This window comes from Taeniopygia guttata, chromosome Z, assembly GCF_048771995.1.
Source record: "Taeniopygia guttata chromosome Z, bTaeGut7.mat, whole genome shotgun sequence".
NCBI classification, from domain to species: Eukaryota; Metazoa; Chordata; class Aves; order Passeriformes; family Estrildidae; genus Taeniopygia; species Taeniopygia guttata.
The window spans coordinates 29,154,384-29,176,643 of record NC_133063.1 but is presented as its reverse complement, the minus strand read 5'-3'; the positions used below and the strand labels follow the sequence as shown (position 1 = coordinate 29,176,643).

Here is a 22,260-nt window from a genome sequence, read left to right as displayed (position 1 = left end):
GAGAAAGACAGTGCAGACTTTCTTCATCTAACAACATGAAATCATAAAATATTTTAAAATATTTCATGATTTCATGTTGTTAGATGAAAAACATAAAATAATTTTAAACTCTCATCTTAATAAGTCCTACACTAGATGGAGATAGTACTGCTGGCTGATAGAGATATAATGAGATGTAGAGCTGGTTACAGAAATTTTTTCTACAAAGTGTATGCTTTTAGCAGGTGATTTAAAAAAAAAAAATTCTTCTACAAATAGACACTTGGAAATAAATTGTTGGTTTGTTTGTTGGTGGTGGTTTTGGTGGTTTTGGTTTGATTTGTTTTTTTTTTTTTCCCCACTTGAAACTGTTTTCATTATGGTTCTGACCTCAAAGGTCTCACTAGACTAAATTTTCCCGGGACAAATTAGATGAAATGGCAGTGTTACATTCATTACTGGTGAAGTGGTGACGGTACAAGTTAGGAGGCATTGAGCACTTCCTTGTGCAGTACTAGAAACTAGCTGCAGAAAAGAGGATGACCTCTGACCCTGTCTCCCATTTGAGGAAAAGAAAATGTTCCACAGTTTAAGAAACATGGAATCTATTACAGAAAAATTCCAAATATCAAGAAAAATTTCTCAGATCAAGGCCTCCCTTACATGAAACCTCTTCTCTAATTGGAGGAATTTTCCAATGGTAACTTTTGATGTGCCAACCAGGGATAGCACCAACTGATACTGTGCACTGACTTGTCTCTGACACTGTATGGAAGGTCCAGCCTCCCTTCCTCACTGTTCTCTTTTTCCTGTGTCATACCATTTTAGATAAAAGGATTAAGACAACTCACAACATAAATATGAACAGATAGCTCTTAAAAAAAAACTGTCAAAGAATAGTCACTGGAATTAATGGATACAAATATCATTTGGATAACAGCTAGGATTGCACATGAATCATTGAAGATATTGATGGCTTCCAATGTATTTATATCTAACTGAAAGACCTAGCAAGTCAGAGATTGGTCAAAAATGAATGTTGACTTTAGTAATTTGATATAAAAAACTTGTAACAATTTATTCCTGATAAATGAGTTAAAACTGATTAATAAAATGCTGCAAATGATCATGCCCTACACGGGACAAGCTGCACATTTTACAGGATTTTGCTACATTCTTTGAAAGCAGGAAAGCAGGTCAAGACAGTTATAGACAGTTTATAGTTATAGAAATGTATGAAATTGACTTAGTCATGTACCACAGGTTTGAAAATACATGGCACAAAAATTTAACTGGGTTGTAACTGAACAAACTAGATCAGGTAGATGAGATTAACAGCTGGTCAGAGCATGGTGCTAATAGCACCAAGTTGTGGGCTCAATACCCACACAGGCCATTTACTTAGGAGGTGCACTTGATGACCCTTGTAGGTCTCTTCCAACTCAAAACATGCCAGAATTACTTGGCACTTAGAAACCCATCGTTGCCTTTAATGTGATTAAGACTATGCTTCTCTCTGTGGACAAAAGCAGATGACTGAAGAAGTGTTAACTTCAGGCAAGTGCATATGATACTTTTTCCAAGTATTGTCCCACCTCTATCCACTCTAGGTCTTTTAAAACACATTTTCTACTTTGGCAAGAGATGTCTCAGGTTTGCCTGAGATATCAGGTAAACATCAGGTAAAATGTTGCTAACAACATCCTGATGTTTTTTTCCAGTGTGATTTCTGTATCAGAACATAACCCATGAGATTTGACAGACAGTTGTCAAGGAGCAAGTGTCTCATGCCCAAAGCAAATCAGGAGCTCAGAGGTTACTATGTCTTTTATCAAGTTACAATGACCTGAATTATCTAAGATTAGCAGTGCAAAATAAAATCAAAGCTTTGCTCTCTCTTGTAAATCATAAACAGCGGTGCAAAGTGTAAATAGCAGGTCAGCCTATATCACAGTAACCAGTGCTTAGCTCTCACCTGCTGTTAGTGCTTGTGAATCTTCAAAAAGATGTACTTCTACATTATCTCACTCTTTTAACGGGGTAAACATACCCAGCTAATGCTAGCAGAGATTTATATTTAAATGTATTGGAACATTAGACAAACTAGGGAATAGATATTGTCATTCATTATTTGTTAGAGAGCAGGACCTGCCACCACTGCAAAAACAAATCAAATATCTAACTGATAGAAGAATTGGTCTCTTTCACATACATTAAAAATACTTTTCTTTAATATATGAGAACACTGATCATGTACTGGCAAAAAAAGTGACATAAAAAGTTGGTTTTTTTATAAGATAAGCAATTAAATACTAAGATGGAAAGACAGAACAAAAGAACAGTCATCATGACCTGAAGTGTAAAGTTTATTTGTCTGAAAGAATGAGTGGGCACAAGAACCAAATGGACAGATTTGGTAAATACTTGTGCTTTGTAATTTTTCTTAGGAAGTCTGACTCACTGAAACTCTTTACTGCTGTGAGTGAGTGCAGTCACTCTACAAGAGCACAATATTCCTTTTTACGTATTTATATACAGGTAAAATAAACTCTCAAAAATACATTACCTCTAATTCTAAACACTCTGGTGGTTATTGTTCCCCCACCATATTTAGCCATTTTCTTGAAATATCTCTTAGTGAGGAAACATTCCTTTGATATTTCTTGAAGGTTTATTTTTTATGACTGTTTCATAAGAAAGCTAATGAAACAATATATGTTAATCTATTATAGAGTAAGTACAAAACTGGCACAGAAAACAAAGTCAAAAGCTACTTTTCAGTGATTACAATTCTTATGGAAGAATGAATTGAATAAAAGATGAATGCTCTACCATAGGCCTGATACAATTTAATAGTCTCACCAGTAATAGAAAGTGGAGAAGGCATACTGTATTTATTAGTGACACTAAACAGATGTAGCTTAGCTAAAGAATTCAAAATCATGAAAACAAACTGGAGTAAATGTTGGTAAAAAGAAAGACAAAATTCAATATGGAGAGATTTTATCCAGTCCAAATAATCACTTCCCACACACAAAATGAGGCCAATATCTGTCCTTAATATGGTCACAAACTGAACAAGGTAAGCGTTGTGCTGCTGCAAAATCATACTTCATATGTGTTTGAAGATGTTTGATGTGATGCAATTTCTCTTCTGATCCTAGAGAGAAAAGCATTAAAGCAGTTTGTCTGCAGAAGTTTTGGGGTCTTCATCGCTGGCGTTGTTGAAGAAAAAGTTTGACAAACATTTTCCAGCAAACAAATTAGGTGATTTCCTGTGGTTCCCTCCAGATCCAAACCACACCGGCTGACCTTGAACTTGTATAATTCATTATCACCCTCTCCTCCAAAACAGCTACTTCTAAGTCATGAGTCATGCTTTTCTTTCAGTTTCACTGATATTTCAGTTATTAAAATAACACAATAGTACGGGCTATTGCACTAGTACAATTCTAAAATAGAGTCAGTGAAGTAAGACTCTGAAAGTCTGACATATTTGATTGTAAACCTTGATTCACATTGCTTAGAGCATATGCATCTTTCTTTTGCATCTAACTTAATAGTTTTTGACAGATGGGCAGAAGGTAGTAAATGGTATAGTGCCTAAACCCAGATAACATCTTATAACTATTTCAAAGCTTCAGCACCTCTGTGAGCTGAGGCAGGGAATTGACATGGAGCCATAATACTGTAATACTGTTCATTTTAAAAGCAATTCAAAATCAAGGAGATTATATTCCTGAGTGAAACCTGATTCTGCAGGAGGAAAAGGAAGCTTTTTATTGTGTAAGAGTTCCTAAGAGTTTTTATGCAGAATACATTTTTTACTTCTATATGTCCTCTTAAGTGCTGGACTATGAAGGCTTGCACAGCCCACAGATGCTGGGGGCAGAAGCAGGAATGGTACAGTGACAGTTTCATGCAGCAGACGTATTGATTTGGATGAACTATTGGCTGGTGGGCCAAAACTAGAAATTACCATTTTTGGAGGGTTCTCAATGGATCCCAAGGCTAATCAAGAAGGTTTGGGACCTGACAAGGGCCACTAAAGGGAAGGAAATTACACAATAGAGAAGGAAATAAATAAAAACCTACTCCTAAAAATAGGTGGGGGGTAAGGCTAGTACTGTGATATTGGGCCTTCCTGCCTAGGTGACAAAACTATTTAAATGTTATATATTCTAGCAAAAAAAAATCCCCTAAATCCTAGTGATCTCAGTTACGGCATCCAGGTCAGTAAACAGTTTATGTTTAAATTTTTCCACCTCTGCTCAGTTTCTGTGTAATAGGCATCATATCCTGAAGATAAAGTTCATCAGTGCCTGTGAAACAGGCACTGACAGACCTCAGAGAAAGGGATTTGAGAAGACAGATCCTTTTGTCTTCAGTGTAGACTTGAGATCGCATGTAATAAATGAAAACAGAGCTGTTAGGAAAGACAGAAAACCTGTGACTCTAGTAAATGCTCCTTGGAAAGAGGGTTCCTGTAAAATCTTATCACATAACCAGGTAATTAAAGCAGGCACGTGGCATATACACATGTAAACTTAGCTTTGGTATTTCTACTTCTATTGCTCAGCACCTTTGCATTTTAAGTCATATCCATCTCACACAGCATTACACAGTTTGATTTATTGGCTGCAAAGAAAGGGTTGGCTGTAGTTTCCACTAGGATACATGAGTAGTTTTCTCTTCTCTTAGATTTTCACTTAGTAGCATGAGGTAGAGCTGACAGCTCTTATGTATTTGTCAAATGACATACATATTAATACCCACATTGACAAGGATGAGGCTTGGGTTTAAACTGGGGTTTTGCATTTTGCAGAAACATATCACAGACTCATATGTGATTGCCTTTTTGCAGTCCTCCTAAATTTTTCTGCAGCATTAATTATTTTCCAATTTATTTTTTTGAAAGCTTTTCTTTAATTTTGGTTCTTTTTCTACACAGATTTACTAATCCAGTTTGTCAACCTCGAACCTCGGTTAGTTAAAAATCCAGGTCCTATAGTTATCTTTGGGTTATTTCTTGACGTCTTTGACACAAAAAAACAAAAACAAAAAGAAACAAACAAACAAAAAACCCCACCAAACCAAAACAAAACAAAAAAAACCCCACAAAAACAAAACCAAAAAAACCCCCAAACCTGTAATAGGTTTCTGCAGCCACAAATCTCTTTAGCCCGACTATAATTACAATGCTACTTTGAATCAAAGAATCTAAACTTCTCACATACCCTTCTTAAAGAGTGACCAAAAATGACCAAGCTAACTTAGGGAATTCTGTCTTCTTTACCTCTTCTTGAGAAGCATAAGAGGCTGAGGATGGGGAAGGGGCTGTGGCGGGGCCTCGAGAGACGCCCCGCCCGGCCCCGCCCGGCCCCGCCCGGCCCCGCCCCGCCCCGCCCGGCCCCGCCCGGCCCCGCCCGGCCCCGCCCGGCCCCGCCCGGCCCCGCCCGGCCCCGCCCCGCCCCGCCCGGCCCCGCCCCGCCCCGCCGCGGTCACGTGCCGGCGGGGCGGTGGGTGGTCACGTGAGCGCGGGGGCCGGGCCGGAGGGGAAGATGGCGGCGGAGCGGGAGCCGCCGCCGCTGGGGGAAACGCGTCCCAGCGACCTCGAAGAGCTGGAGGACGGCGAGGATCTCTTCACCAGCACCGTGTCCACTCTGGAGGTGAGGAGGAGAGCTCGCCCTCCGCTGCAGGCTCTGCGCCCGCTGGCCGGCCCGGGGCCCTCCCCCCCTGCACCCTCCCTTTTCCCCTCACCTGCCCCTCAGGCCGCCCCTCAGACCGCCGGTGCTTCGGTCCTGCCCGGGGCCCCCTCACTCCTGCCCCTCACTCCCCCTCACTCCCCCTCACGCCGCTGCCCCTGCCAACCTGGCTTCCGGCCGCGGCCCCACTTCCCACCTCTGCTTCGGCTACTCGGTGCTTCCCTCACGGAGAGCAGGGATTTTTGCTGCCAAGAGAAGCTCAAAACTCTTTTCTCCAAGTACCTCCGTTTTCCCTTCTTGGATCCTCTTCTTGTGCTGGCAGGAAAATATTCTCACCGTAGCTCTTTCCAGTTTCTCTGGGTTATGTGGGTGTGGGGGTGTGTGTGTGTCTCCGCCTTAGACTTTGAGTGGATTAATAACGACCCATTTTCTTTGTTTGGCCTCTTTCCGAGACTTCACTCCATTTCAGTGTCCAAATCTTGTAGAAACATATTTGTCTCTGAGGTTTCTTCCAAGGGAGCCGACGCAGTGCTGGGCTGCGGTGGCTGCTGGGACCTGCTGGGAAAGAAGCATGAGGAGACATGAGAAATACTTATATGTTCATTCGTTGTAGTGGGAGCCTTTTTGGCACGTTATTGTGGTCACGTTCCACCTATGTATCTTGCCAGTATCTTCTGGAAGAACTTTATTCCTACTGTGAATAGATTTAAAAAGAAAATTGTTCTGGTCCTCTTTTCCAGAAGAGTTTTCTGTCCCTGACTTTTACAGAAATAGGATTGGTGCATGTTTCTTTGGTTTTACTCTGGCTATTGTCTGTCCTTAACAAAAAAAAACCTGCAGTATACAAAGAGGGTTTTAAATGTATTTTAAAGTAACTTTTCTCGAGCTACTTTCTTTTTATAGATGCATAATCTGTGCATTGATAGAACAAGATCTGTGGAAAAAAATGCACTGAAGGAATAAGAAATTATGTGAATCTGCAGTTGACAAGAATTGCATGAGTAGACTTCTGTGCATCTCTGTGTGACAAAGTGTGTATTACTGGAGTCTTTTTCAGTTCATGGAGAAAGACTGCAGTGTAACGCAAACAATGTTTTTATTGATGTGGTCTGGAACTAAAGCTGCAGGAGATAAGATAGATGTAGTGTCCAAATCACTGTTACCATGAGATAAAAAAGTTACTGAAACTCCTCTTACTGCAAACGTTGGGAAAGAAACGGGCTTTGTATCAATTGCTGACAATTCCACTATGCTGCTTTGTTGGTGTACACAGTCTGTTTGGGATAGAGTCTCTAAGTGGAAAGGGGAAGCCTTGTTGCTTAAAGAGAAGCTTTTAAAAGCTGTGTCAGTAAGCTTTTCCTGACATCAGCATTTAGGGCACTGCCTGAGTCTTGTGATTTTCCTGCAAATTTGGAAGGAAGAGGTAATGAAAGTTGACTTTGGACTTCTTACTAGCTTGAATATCAATTGGTGGATTCAGTGTATAGAGTACCATAGTCCAGAGAAAAATGATTGTCTGATGATGTAGGCCTAGTTAAACTTTTGTCTTGACTGTTACTTTAATCTGGTAAATACTCATTGACAAACTGATTATAAAGGCCAGTGGGAGTTGTATAGTAACAACAGAATGGGGTCATGCTTTTTGTAGTTAATAATGTATTTGGTTGCTGATACCAGAAGTGAGAGTGTGACAAAGGACACTGAGGTCCAAACTCAAAGTACATGAGGGCTTTGGTACTTTGAAAGAGTTCCCAACTGGTTTATTTTGGTCTGTTTGCTTTTAGCATGATTAATTTCAGTTCCTTCCTATTTTATCTTGCTTTCATTCTCTTGGCAGTTCACAAAACGTGTGCTGCGCCTTTCCTGTCTAAAATTTGATTGTGCGGTGGAAAAGCTGTGTGTTTTCTAATACACCTTTCAAATAGCTTCCATATTAACAAAGTCTCCATTTGGAAAACACAGGCTAAATTGCTTTTGAAAAAAAAATGCATTCCGTGTAAATTGTGAATGGCAAATATGTAGCATTTAAGTAGAGAAGCTTAGTTACTTCTGTGGATTCAAATGGAGAATATTTTCTCTATGCGTGTTGTAAAAAAGTTAATGCCTTGAATTTAAAACACTCTCAACTGTAGAAAATAAAACATTAGATCTCACTGGGGTGTAACAACTGGGATTTCTGGGGTGCAGTGGAAACACATTTTAAGACTTGAAAATTTGCTGTATGGCAGAGAATGAGAACTCTTCCTTCCTGTGGTCTTAGGACACCAATGAACTGGGAACCAGGTTGGGCAGCAACTTGTCTGAGCTGATGGAATGCTCATTTTATTGTCAGATATCCACAAGGCTTATGAATAGTAGAATGAGAATGATTATTTTGTTTTCATTGTGCCAGCTATATTGTGAGTCTGGACAACTGCCTCTCTTACATTCAGGGTTACTGAGAGGTTTCCCTTTAGTTGCCAGAGTAGCTTTCATTAGTGAGAACAGCCAGGATGAATCATGTAAATAGTTTAAGCCAAAATTGCATTTACAGTGATAATCAGTTTTAAGTTCCATGTGAATAATATTGCTGGCTATTATATATATGTGCTGGTTGGCATCTGTTCTGCTGTCATAGGGATGAAGTTTGTGTAGCTCAGTGTCTTCCTGAGGTCTGGGTAGACTCATCTACTTGGTAAAATTTCAAGTGCATGGATTTTGGTGGGGTTTTGTTTTGGTGTTTTTGGGGGGTTTGGTGGGGTTTTTTTGTTGTTTGGTTTTTTGGTTTTTTTTGGTGTTTTGTTTTTTAGGGTTTTTTTAATTACTACTTTTTTGTGATGTGGGTTTTTTTGAGTTTTTGGGTTTTTTTGATTGTTGTTTTGTTTTTTATTAAAAGAGTGTCCATGATTTGCACAGCAAGAAGTTCTGGAATTTACTTCTGCATTATGAGAAGAATCACTCCCTATTATAAGTTTAATCAACAGAGTGCTAATTTGCTGTCTGTGTATTCTGCTCCCATTAGAAGGGTCCACAAACAATTGCATGAAAGTCAAATCTGGTGACATATGTGTAAGATATACAATAGATTTTCTGAAAAAAATGGTCGCTGTTACTCTCTTTTCACCATTTCTACCTTCTTTCTCCTTCATAAACCAGTCTGTGTCTTTGTAATCTTCCTTGTTTATATATTGCACCGTTTCTTATTTCAATTTCCCTAAACTTCTCACTTATCTCTGTATTGCCAGTCTGTCTTTCATGAAGGATGCCATGTGAACACAGGAACCTAGGCTGCCATCTACTCATTAAAACGTACATTTACATTCCCATACTCCTGTTTGTTGGTGGGTATTTTTAAATTGAAAATTACATGGAGAAACTTGAAAATAATCAGTAAGCAGTAGATGTGGTAATTTATCAAGGACTGTCATTTAGGGTAGGGTGTGCAATAATCTCATTGCCAGTTTATGAGTTTATGTCGAAGATTTGCAGTATCTGTTTGGTTTTTGTACATGAGGCAAAACACTAGATAGCCACAGAAGTTCAGATGGCTTTAATAATATCCACTCAATTTATCAGTGGCCATTACTGTGGAAGCAGTAAAGCTCCCATTGGAATGTCAGAGAGGAAAGCACTAAGTCCTTCAATACTGTACTACATCTTTGCAGAAAGCTAGGTCTGTATCCAAGATTGATTGGTGTAATTCTGCTGAAAATGTGTGTCTGATTGCTTAATGTTAAAGCCAGGCTGTAATGGAAGTATGTGGAAATTCATTCCAATGTGGCTGCTTGTATCATCTTGCTTCCTGCTGCAAATGACACTGTCCTGCTGTTGAGTGTATTATCTCTGCCCACACTGTGATTTGTGAGCACCAGTAACCCTGTTTCAGACAGTGAGCTGGGTTAACCTGAACAACTACAATATTATGATGGCCACCTTTTGTCAGCCCTTTATGTTTTGATTGAGGGAAGCTAGGTGGGGCTCATGCAAGCAGAACTAGTTGGGGGGGGTACCCTACTATTAAGAGAAAGGAGGATGTTCTAATGTCTAGAGCTATCATTTCAACCAGCAGAAAATGCAAGATCTTGTTCTTGTTTCTTCATAAGTCAGAGCTGTAAAATACTTGGTTGTTGCCTCCAGGTGTAATGAACAATAAAATAACAGAAAATAGAGCTTGTTATTGACATTGTAAATTGGAATGGGCCCATGAGCATCTTACCAGAAACATGTTTTCAAGAAAAACGTGACAGGATCCTGACTGTCCTACATACCTGGATGTCCTGGCCATTGAGTATCTCAGTTATTGGAGGCTTCACCAAACCTTCAGATCAGGACTTGTTCAGAAATTTCACAGCTGTGTACATTTCAGGAAATGGATGTGTTTGTGACATTTTGTGAATCCCTGGCATTGAGTAAGTATAAAGTTTCTAAATGGCTATGCTGTTTGTCTGGGCCATGAGATTTTTGTTAGTCTCATCTCCATGTCTTGTCCGATAAAGAGATTTTCACTGCACTAAGTACTGACTCCTTTGACAGGCATTTTCATTGGCCAGTTTAGCTGTATTTTGTAGAGATAAAGAAGCAAAGCTGGGGTCGTGTCTTCTAGCTCTCATCCATAGAAGACTGTAACTGAAACAGCTTTATATATTGTTAGCAGGCATAGATGCTTTTTTGGTTTTTGAGAGGCTGGATAGCACTGTCTGACCCACTGGCTGTGCAAAATAATGAGGTTATTAGAAATTATTAACTCAGTTTTTGATACATAAGGGTTGTGCCTTGCTGGGTTTTTGTAGTTCCCTGAGAACTATGCCCATTTTTAAGAGAAGAAACTATACTTCACTGCAAAACTCTTAAACAAGCTGATGCAGTGTTCAGACCATGAATAATTTTTAAGATGCTTCTACACATTGTCTTTTTCTTATAAAGTCACAACTCTTCGTGAATATATTTAATCCCATTCTTAATTCATCTTGTTTGAGAACATAGATGTTTGAAAAACCAAAGACCTGCAGAAAGATTAATAGACCAGTAGGGGCTTTATTCACCTGTCAGCTTGTTGAAGTTTATTTCTGTCTGGCATTCATGACTCCCCCTGGCATGGGAGAGAAGAATTGGAAGGGAGAAAATGAGAAGAGCAGTGGACAGAGATGAAGAGAATTTAATGGGTGAAATAAAAGTTGCATTTATTCACCTCTTCCATGGACAGGCCCGTGCTTAGCCATATCCAGGAAGAGAGAAGTGTAATGGTGACTTAGACAAATGTTCTAAGTCTAGCTATCCTCTCCATCCTCCTTCTTCACCATAGCTTTGCTGAGCATGGTTATGGTATGGGATATCCATCTGATCAGCTTTGCCCTTCAGATTTCTGAGGTGCCCATAAGGTCTGTTTAAGTCCTTGCTGTTTGCAAATATTCTCAATATGGAGTTTGGAGAGAGCTGCCTGTAACTGCTCTACTAACTACAGCTATGAAGCCTGGTATCCAGTGCAGAAATATTTGCTTTAACTGTGCCATTGGACAGGATCTTTCCTGGCTCAGTAACAGAAAGAGACTTGGCGGTATGTATTTATAGCCATTCTTAGAGGAATCTCTTATCTTTCTTTAAAGTGGGAATACCTCTGTATTGACCTTTGGTTAACTTGTAACTTTAGGCATGGGTTGATCAGATTTAAGTGTTCAAAGTGAATTTTGTGTCTGATAGAATAGTTTTGTGATTAGAAGCTAGGTATAGTCAAAAATAACAATTAGTAACTGAAATAGCTACTTCCAATAAAACTGGGAAGATAGACTGAGGGAATAGCTTGAACGTATAAGCATTCTCCAAGGCTCTCTTCCACTATTCATTGAGCAAGACCATAATTAAGTGATAAAGCAGAAAGCTCTCTGCTGATGTGCTGTAAAGATTCAGGAAGGCTTTTTTCTTCTTTTTTTTTTTCATGGCAATGACTTGACAAGCACAAACCTACATACATTCTGCATCTCTGGCAGTGTGGGACTCCACTGTGTCCTAAAACTCCAGTCTATCAAAATGTAAATGGATTGCTGTTCAAAGCTGACTAGCAGCAAAAGTCGTTTGAAATGAGTACCTATGATGTTTCAGTGAAGAACTGCTTTTGCTGATGAAACCTTAAACTTCTTGAACTCAAGCATTGAGAAATCAAGCATTTCCATGCTTTTCTGTTCTAGTTGGAATACAAGGTTTTGAACTTGCCCTTCTACACCACACTGGCAGGAGAGACAGAACATTTCTTCTGAAATACGCTACTCCTGAGTTGTAAAATTGCTTAAAACCTTTGGCAATATATTAGGTGTAACACATACTCATTTGTGGCCCAGCTTCAATATTGCTTTAGTTTTCCTTAGTGTCTTCAACTGGGCAAGTTGTAGTCTTCAATGAATTATAAAAATTGTATCTGTGGCAAGCCCAGCTTCCATGTGCAATACATTGTGATCCTTTGATCCTCTGTGGCAGTAATCCTGTTGCATAGCTGATAAAATTTCTTATAGCTCCAAGCAGCCTTTAATTATTTGTGTGGCATTAATACATTCTTTTCAATCACAGAGCACTTGGAGATTTCTTGATTGATTTTTGGCTATGTACAAATCCAGATTTAAATCCAAGCCTTCCAGGAGGAACCTAATAATCAAATTACATTTGGCATTAGTAATAAACTCATTCTAGATCATTTGTTTCACATTAATAAATTTGAAGGAATTGTTGACTTTTTTTTCTCTCAAACAAAGAAATTAAGAGTTGTTGACCAGCTCATACCTTTTGGTTGTTGTTGCTGTGCTTGTAATGGGAAATGGAAATAGCTAACAGAATTCCCTTTCTGTACATCCTCTTTTGTTTCTTTGCAATAAAACAACGTTGCAGTAAGTCTTATATACTGACACATGGCAACTGGTTCTCATACAATTATTTCCCCTTTTTTTTTTTTTTTTTAATACAGTCAAGTCCCTCATCTCCAGAGCCAGCAAGTCTTCCTGCAGAAGACCTCAGCACAAACTCCAATGGTCCAAAGCCAGCAGAAATCATGCTGGATGGTGACAGAGAAGACCTCTTTGCTGGTAATTACTATTTTCTTCTAGCATGTCTGCACAAACCCTTTTATCCTTGGACAGAAAGAAGTGTGCTTTTCTGAGAGGAAGAAGTGAAACCTTATAAGTAGTTTGACAGTGCTGTGCAGGTTTTTTCTTGTGAAAAATGTTGTTAGTTGAGTTTGGTTATAAGTTTCCCTGCGGTGTCTACTGTCAGTGTGTAGTGTGGGAGCATTAAGCTGGTTACTAACGTTCTGCTGAGAGTGAGAATAGTCTTTATAATTTTGTGATTCAAAATGTTCAAATCTGTTTGTGTGGAAGTGCATGACTTAAGTTACTTTCTTGTTTTCTACATAATAATAATGCGTAAGCTGTCCCAGTCTTTTTTCCAATTCTGAAGAGAGATAATTCAGATTGTATTGCAAGTATTTCCTTCTTAATACTCTTTTTTTAATGGAAAGGTTACAAACTGGCACATAGGACCAGTCCTGTCACTTCAGTAGTGCATGGTTGTGCCTCTGACAGTTGACAGTATTACATGCTTTAGAAAAAGATGTGAAAGTTCTGGTAAGTTAATAGACAGAATGTTTCTAAAGGTTCATAAATCAGTTGTTACTTCGGTGTCAGTTTTTAACTATCCTAACATGGGCTATTGTTGCTATCAATTACAGTTGTAGGAACATTACCTATTCAAGAAAGTAGCTGGAATATTTGGAATGTATTGTGTACATAAGATGGTTCTGAATGTTACATCTCAACACTATCATTTTCCCTATTACTTCGTATTGAGTTAGTCAGCTGACAGTCTGCTTTGAACACAGTCATCTCATCCTCATTGATTACCTGACATAATCATTCCAAAAAAACCCAGTTCTGGGTTATTTTGTATAAATGCATCTATACACATGCCCATTCCATTTGTTCTCAGCTTGCATAGTTTGTGTTTCTATGTATTTGAACTTGTTTGTTCATTACACTGTAAGAATGTATTGACAAGTTTAGTACCTGTGAAAGTGTTTTAAGAGAAAAAAGAACTAAAGGATAGAGGGGTAATCTTATTTTTTTTTTCTGCATTCGTTTTGCCTTATAACTTACAAAGACCATGAGTGCTTAGCAATGTAGCTTTCTAGTACTAGTCAGTAATTTGGTTATTTAGCTCCAGTATACAAAGCTGGCCTTTTATAACCATAGAACCATCTGGAGTGGATATTTTAAGAAAGCCAGTTCTCCTTTGGATAGTAGTAAAAAAAGAAAAAGGGAGACTGGAGTAAATATTGAGGGGAGTCAGACAGAAGGAACAAATGTTTGCAGCCAGATTGTTTCAACTGACATGAATGCTGTGAGAATAACACAGGGAATTGATTTAATGAGTTTGGGTTTTGCCATGCAGGACATTCTCTTAAGCACTTGCAGCACTGAACTGAAGGCATCTAACACTGCACATCTACCTCAGCTGAGCCTGGTCTTTTGAAGTTCAATTTATGGTACAGAGTGAGTTTAATACTCTCAAATAGAGGAAAAAACAAATGTGATTTATGGAGCATGAGATAAAATGTTATGTTTTTCACAGTTTCCTGTTCTAAGCAAAACGTTTGTATAAAGCTGTGAACCCAAGTAGTGAACTTCAGTGTTTGTGTCACTGCCACTCTGAAATGACATTCTGAAAAACTGTGTTGAATTTGTGTTCCAGTGCTGTGCACTCAGAAGTATAACTATTTTTTTTTTCTTAGGACTGTTTTGCTAGACAATATAGAAACAGCATGAGAAAGGCAAGATGAGAAACCTAATTTCTTGCTTCCAGCATAATTGCAAAGGTCTGGCTTTCTAGGAAAGCAGAGTTTAATTTAAAAGTGATTGTGACAGGGTTTTTTTTGACATGTTGAAATTCCAAGGAATCTTGACTTGGTGCATTTTATAGTGGAGAGGAGAAAAAAATGAAGCTTCACAGCTTTGTAACATCTGTTGTTCCTTCATATTGAATTACTAGACACTTCAAAATCCAGATAAAGGAATTCTTGTTTGTGGCTCCTGAGAGGAGTAATTGCCACTGCCATTTTTTAGGGTCAGAAATAATTATAGTTTTTCAGTCTTGTAAAAATTGTGATGGTATGCCTCTCTAGACTTAATAAAACTTTTCCATTATTCCATCTCATATTGCAGCCTAATGGAAAAGAAGGTGAATCAGTACAAATTTTCTCTAGGGCTTTAATGCAGGACAGAACATGGGAAATGGTTTAGGCATTTTTTATTATGCTTAAAACCATTTTTGCTATTATGTTTCCATGGCAGCTACAGAATAATATGGGCAATATAGATGTACATTGCCTTTTCTATGGCAACTTATAACTGAACCATTAAAACATGGCCTCACAAATGGAAGAAATGAGCTTTTCCTGCTGTCATTGGAGATGAGTAAATTTTGCTGCTTTCTTGTGGTTCTTGGTTCTGTAACAAAGCAAACTGTCTTGCTTAAAACTTTCACCTTTAGAAAAAAAGTTATGTTGATTATTTGACCAGAAGAATTACTTTATCTTACCTTGTAAAGCTCTTACATGGAGAGACCTTAACGATTAGTCAGTGCTTCAAATGAGGCAGTATTAGGTGTATCTTAAGGAATTTGGAGATATGTCTTAAAGCTTGGTTGTCAATAACCTGCTGTTGTACAGTGACGTGCTGCATATTGAACTAGTCTTCCAAAATGTTGACCCAAAATTCAATGTATAACTGCGCAAATATGCCAGGGACCGCGCATGAAGGGCATAGTTGTCCCTTCTGCTTCTGGTGCTCATAGAAAAGCACTAGATGGTGAACTCATCTGTGAAGTTTTGTCAGTGTTCTGTCGCCTTCTTAAAAGAAGTGGAAAACTATATTTTTTCCTCTCTTCTCTCAGGTAACAGATTGCTTTTATTTTGTTTTTTCAGCTCTGAAATGTGTTTGGGAATGGATCATGCTATGGAGGTGTCTAGCTATTGTGTCCTGAGGAAAAGTCACTGTGTTGGGGACTGGGGTGATGTTTGCTTTCATTGCTTTTTTTGTTTTTGGGTTTCTTTTGTTTTGTGGGGTTTTTTTATTGTTTGGTTTTGTGGGGTTTTTTTTCACTTTAGGCTTTTTTCTTGGGATTGGAGACAGAAAAAGAGGTGATATTTCTCTGATCCAGGCAAGATACATTTTTCAGGCACACCTGAACAGAAAAGCCTCTAGCTTATGGTGTCTGTCAGACCATTGTCATTTAATGTGTCTGATATGAAGAGTTTGTGCAAGTGCTTGCTGCTATTTAGAATCTGCTTGTTCAGTTATTTTGCAAGGAATAAATGCATGAAAGCATTTAAACCTACAGTTTTGAAGTAAGAAGGTGGTTATATTAGTGTGTGCCTGTTGCATTAAAACTATTTCTGTTCTCATTAAGGTTATGTCTAGTACTTCTGATATAATTATAAGGACCATGGGTTATGACTTTGGTGTAGTAACTCTTAGAGTCAGTTCAGTTCAATAAACTCTCTGAAATACTGCAGTGCCTAGAGAAGCCTTTTTTAATAGTTTGTCCTCTGTTCTACTTAACAGCTTCTGCTTAAGTTTACGTCCAAAAATAATTTCACATGGACAAACTTTCAAAGATAATAAGCCAATTTATTCATTCAGGCTATGTCAGAATGTTAAAGGTCTGACATTTGGAAGTGTGACTAGTAAAAATAAGTTGTTGCCAAAGTGAGCTGCTAGTGAAGAATTGGAAACTTGCATTTTCTAAGATGATATTTCACAAAAACTGCTGGTGAAAAATAAAGAAACAATCTCTGTGTAATGCTGAGATTAAGGTCTGTGCTTGAGTGTTCATAGAAACTTGTTGTGGTTGGCTGTAGAATGTTAATTAAGCATATGTAGTTGTCTCCTACAGCATTATGACATGTCTTCATGTTCTTTTGGAGCTAAGCAACTTGACAGTGATCCCTAACAAAAACTGTTTATAGATTGTAAAGTATGTATTTATGTCTAGCTGTCTACACTATTAGGTTGGTGGGAATTCTTAATATGTTCTGGTAACTCCCATAGCTGATATGTAGTGTTGGATGTCAGTATTTTCCTAACAAAAGTTGGACAGAGCAGTTGCTTGCCTCTTTAAGTGAGAACTTAAGCTCTTGAGAGCTATTCTGGAAAAGAGACATCTAGATTTCATTTTTCATGCTAATAATGATACTGAATATTTTAAAAACCAAACAAAACCCACACAAGCACACAAAACCTCTCAAACCCAAAACCAAAAATAAACTACACCACAAAACTACAACTTCATACTAAGTTTTCAGGTGAATATCTAAAATTAATAGATTAAGGAAATGTTTCTGAAAGTGCCATAGTTTCTGCTGTGAAGCGTACCATATTAATGGGTGTAAAACAAGCAGAAGAATTATCAATAAAACTTTAAATCAGACGATGTAATCTGATTTCTCAAAATAAAGGGATATATGTAAGAAGCATAAATGCCAGAGTTCATCTCTATTTCATAAGAAATAGATCTTCAGCTCATGTACTACTTGAAGACTGCTTTTCTGAGGGGGAAAAATAGCTAGAAGTAAGATCCTGCTGTTTTATATAAAGCTAATGCTTCATTTTCCTTTCAGAATCCTTGAGTATTTTTGTTTTAAACAAAAAGCGTGATAACTTTCTCCCTGTCCAACTCAGTCCCATCATCCCCTTTCATTGTCTTTTCCATGTAATGCTTCTAGATTTGCTTAGTGTCTGGTGGTGTGCCAAACCTGGAGTGAGAGGTAACAAGAGGAACAAAGGCATAAATTCTCAATTCTTCCTAAAATAACTGACTTACTGCTATCAAACAAACAGATACTATTTTATGTGAGTAAATTCCTTCCAGAAAATAAAAAAGAAACACCAGGCAGCAGCTTTAAAAGTTTGCTAACCCTGCTTGGAATTCATTTGGTGTACAACCTAGATCACTTTGTGATACTAATGGGTATGTGGATACAGGTCTAAAAAAGAGGAGTCCTGGAGAAGAAGTTATGTTTCATCTGATAATAGCATTGCTTTCTTACATTAAATTCAGTTTTTACATGAAGTTATACTTTACAGTAAGAGGATTGTGTTCTCAGCTAATGATTAGATTGTTAAGCAACTTGTTTTATAAACCTGTCTAAAATTTGGAGATACAGAGAAGTAGATAGTGGTGGTTAATGGTGTGCTTCCTGAATGTGCTGGAATACAGCTAGTGATAGAAAAAAGGAAGAATTGAAGTGCAATTGCTTTATTTCAGAAATATTTTTTATTTTATATTTCATCATGTATATATATGTATATATATATGTATATATATATATATGTATATACTGTGTTACGTATGTATGTGCATATTTTTCTGAGAAATGTTTCTGTGAAATATCATTATAACATATATGTTGAATGCTGTTAGCCACCAAAGGAGAGAGCTGCCTCTTGTTGAAATGTTGCTGTTCTGCCAATCTAAAAGCTCTTTTGCAAGTGCTTCAGTATGACTTCCCACCTGATCTTATGTTCTGAATTAAAATTCCTTATTGATTTAAGGCTCAGTGTCCTTCCTGTAGCATTTGAGGAAGGGAAGCATTAGCAGATAATTATGTTCTTTAAGATTTAGCAGTAAGAGTAAAGCAATGCTATGAAAATAATTATTTTCAAAGAAAGGCTGTAGATTCTTCATTCATCTTAAAAATGGAGAATATAATGAGGTGCTTGGTTTTAACTTTAGTTTGAAAATACTATGTAATTTGAAATTAGGAAAAGCAATGCCAGCAGGCAGGGGGAATTGATCATTCCCCTTTGTTCAGCCCTATTGAAGCCACACCTGGGTTGCTGAGTCCAGGTCTGAGCTATCCAATAAGGGGGAGACATGGACACATGGGAATGACTCCAATGCAAGGCTGTGAAAATGATTGAGGACATAAAATGTATTGCATAAGAGTGAGATTGAGAAAGCTAGTGCTGTTCATCCTGGAGTAGGGGCTTGGGGTGGGGAAGATCATATAGTGGATGTAAATACTCTGTTGTAGGAGATGGAGGAAAGGGAGCCTGACTTCTCAGTAGTTCCCACTGACAAAACAAGACACAATGGCTATACACTGGATACCAGATAATATATAAGATAAATATTATGTATTTGTTTGTCTTTGGTGGGGGTGAGGGGGTGATGCTGGCATTTGGGATTTTTTCTTTGTTGGTTAGGGAGATCAAGCACTGGCACAGGTTATCCAAGGAAGAGGTGGATTCTCCTCCTTGGAGATGCTCAGAATTCATCAGGATGTGATCCAGTTGAGCCTGCTCTTGTTAGAACTCTGCTTGAACAGACAGGTTAGATGATTTCAAAAGTCCTTTCCATACTCATCAATTCTGAGTGATATGCTTTCCTATTTGGTAAGTACTACTAACAAAAGTCGAGTTTGTGAAAGGACTTCAGGTCTATTGGAAAGTCAATTTTGGTATCAAATGGCTGTTCTGTGGTCCATGTTATCTTTTAAGAAACTGGGGTACTTGAATATGCATATCTAGTGAAAATACAGCATTGATCATTATTTGAACTAGAACAGGAACTTCTGTATACCCAGGAAATGTGTAGTTTGCCAGTGGTCCAAGCTGGTTAGTGAGATTTGTAGAGCAGGGGTTTGCATTGTCTTTAAAGGCAGATGAACTGTCCAAAGTTTAAAGGAAGTACTCACTTTCTAGTGAGCTGTTTTAAGCTCCAGAGAGAATGGAGATAGACTAAAGACAATCTTAATGTCTTACCTGCTAATACTGCTACTTTACATTAGTGGGGTACTTAGCCAGGGTGGGGGTGTGTAACTTCATTTGTTATATGGCTTAGTCTGCTTAGTTACCATCCTGTATGACTAAATCAGCTGTTGTTCAGAGTGCGAAACAGGTGATGAAAAAGTGCTGCTCCTGTGGTAAAAAATATTAATCAACAATATGTCATACATAAATAATTTGTAGCTTGTAACTGCTTAAAATATTCTTTACTGAATAGTATACAAAAAATAAAGGCAGTATTGGTCTTAATTTAACCCATTCTGCATTACAAGCCCAAATGCCATATCTGGTTTTAATTATGTATTGAAAAACATTATCCTGTACAAATGGGTGCTATTTATTTTGTCATCATTCTGTATCATGCATGTTTGTTGTCTTTGTGATGCATATCCAACAGGGAATTTATTACTAACTCAATATGTTTATCTAGAAGCAACAGAAGAAGTTTCACTGGACAGTCCGGAGAGGGATCCAATACTTTCACCAGAACCTACTCCTGCAGTCACTCCCGTAACACCTACCACATTAATAGCTCCCAGAATGGAATTGAAAAGCATAACAGCTCCAGTGATTTTTGACAGATCCAGAGAAGAGGTATGCTTCTAAACTACAGAAATGTTTCATTTGGATTTTTAAGTTTCACCTTGTTTTAAAATGCCAGTTCTAAATTTTGGCACATGGCATTATACCTTTCTGTTTGTTTTGCAAAAGAGGTTTAATGTGAATTCGACTCATGGAAATACTGTAAAGAATTCATTTGAGATATGTAGTCTTAGGAGTACGAAGTTCTATTCCTTCAGAATAGATACTTTAAAAATGTGTGTAGGAGTAAGCTGTGAACTTGATACATAAGAAATGATATCAATGTAAAATAACTCTAACATGTTACAGTTTCACCTTGTATTTCTGAGGCTGTTCCTAACAGGGAAATTGAACAAGCAGTTTTTAGCATTATCTTGCATGCTTAACAAACAGCTGAGTGTAATTGTAGTCTTAACATTTCTATTTACTTTTGACGTTCCAGACAAAGCATAGACATTGCTGAATGCCATTCATTCTAGAGAGTTCTCTTACCAGACAGTGCAAACAAGACTTACCCATGACTGAAAGATGCTTGCTTCCCCAGATACCACATGATGGCATTTGATTCAGCCCTCGTATTGTCCCTACTGCTATGGCATTTCTTAAGATCTCTCTTTTTAGGTATAATAGATGAAGGATTATGAATTTCTGGGAGAACAGAACTAAGACAAGTATCAGAATATTTTTTTATCTGTTGCTATTCCCTTGCCAAGCTCTTCTGCTACAGATACTGTTAATGAAAAGGAATGTCTGTTCTTTGATTACAAACACATGGAAGTATTGCCAGTGAGAGTGGTTGTGAACCACAGTGTCTGCTGGCATTGTAGGTGATACAAGGAACAGACCCCTAGGTTTCCTGTACTGAAAGCTTTTGTAGGAGGTCTTAAAACTGAAATCACAGGACTGTTTAGTTTGGAAAAGGCCTTTAGGATCATTTGAGTCTAGCTGTAAACTTAACACTACCAAGTTTACCCCAAGAGCTTTGATTGCAGTCACAGTCAGTGTTGGAAAGTATATTAACAGTGGAGACTGGAAATGTTTCATAATCACACAAACATACTGACTTTTTCTCCTCCTTCCTCTACGTCCTTATCCTTGTACCCATACATAATATGGATGTCCATTACCTTGTTAAATGTGGTATATCTTTTTCCTAGATTGAAGAGGAAGCAAATGGAGATTTGTTTGATATAGAAATCAATGTATCAGACCCAGAGAAAGTTGGTAAGTTCCTTGAGCCTAAAAATTCAGATTGTAGACTGTCTTATTCTTTGAAGACTATTCCTAGATTTTAGCATGATTTCCTCTTTAGTTTTCCTTTAGCAATTTTTAGTATCTAAATAGAAAACTATTTAATGTGTTTTTTGGACTAAAAAGTGTATGACAAAATTACACTGCCTTGCCCTGGAATAAGTATTTTAATTTTCTTACAGGAGACGGAATGAATGCTTATATGGCATACAGAGTAACAACAAAGGTAGGCACTGCAACAAAAATTTGTCAATACTTAGTATTGTAACTGTGATGGATCAGTAATTCACAATGATTTTATTTTTTTAAGACATCACTTTCAATATTCCACAAAAACGAATTCTCTGTGAAAAGAAGATTCAGTGATTTTCTTGGCCTGCACAGCAAATTAGCAACAAAATACATGCATATTGGTTGTATTGTGCCTCCAGCACCAGAAAAAAGTATTGTAGGTAAGTGCAAGTAAGGTGACACTTAAGTACTGAATACAAATTTCTCTTCTGCATAAATACTGCTTTTTTCTCAGGTGGTCCAAATATTCTTAATTTTCTGTATTTTCCAAAAGTTCACGTTAAATTGGAAAGATATGTAATGGCCTCTTCCAAATTCAGACTAATGCTGTTAATGAGAAGGATGCCTCTTAATGCATGGCCTTGTGTTTCTTATCTATGATTCCTTCTTTGCTGTTGCCATTCAAGAGCTGATTAGTCTACCAAAACAAGGATGTTAAAAAAAGTTTATTTTTAAGTTGAGCTGTTATCAATTGCTTGCCAATTGAGCTTCATATATACTTCATGTATATAAAGCTTCCTGCATACTTCAGATCTCTGATACTTCTTTTTGTTTCTTTTGATCATGGTGAATTGCAAAACCTCTCATAAATTTTGCAAGGTTTTAATGCAAAAAACAACTTTTGGGTTGAATACCATAAAGGATCAGAT

General features: G+C 37.8%; 1 protein-coding gene across 2 annotated transcripts in view; it reads left to right on the top strand.

Moving 5' to 3' along the window:
* Positions 1-5,488: 5,488 nt before the first annotated feature.
* Positions 5,489-22,260, top strand: part of SNX2 (sorting nexin 2) — a 29,631-nt gene continuing 12,859 nt past the window's right edge. For both annotated transcript variants that reach the window (XM_030257622.4, XM_030257621.4), the window contains exons 1-6: positions 5,489-5,648; positions 12,613-12,730; positions 19,917-20,080; positions 21,226-21,292; positions 21,502-21,545; positions 21,630-21,771. In XM_030257622.4, coding sequence (XP_030113482.3) covers positions 5,541-5,648; positions 12,613-12,730; positions 19,917-20,080; positions 21,226-21,292; positions 21,502-21,545; positions 21,630-21,771 — 643 coding nt within the window. In that variant the 5' untranslated portion in view covers positions 5,489-5,540. The remainder of the gene's footprint in view (positions 5,649-12,612; positions 12,731-19,916; positions 20,081-21,225; positions 21,293-21,501; positions 21,546-21,629; positions 21,772-22,260) is intronic.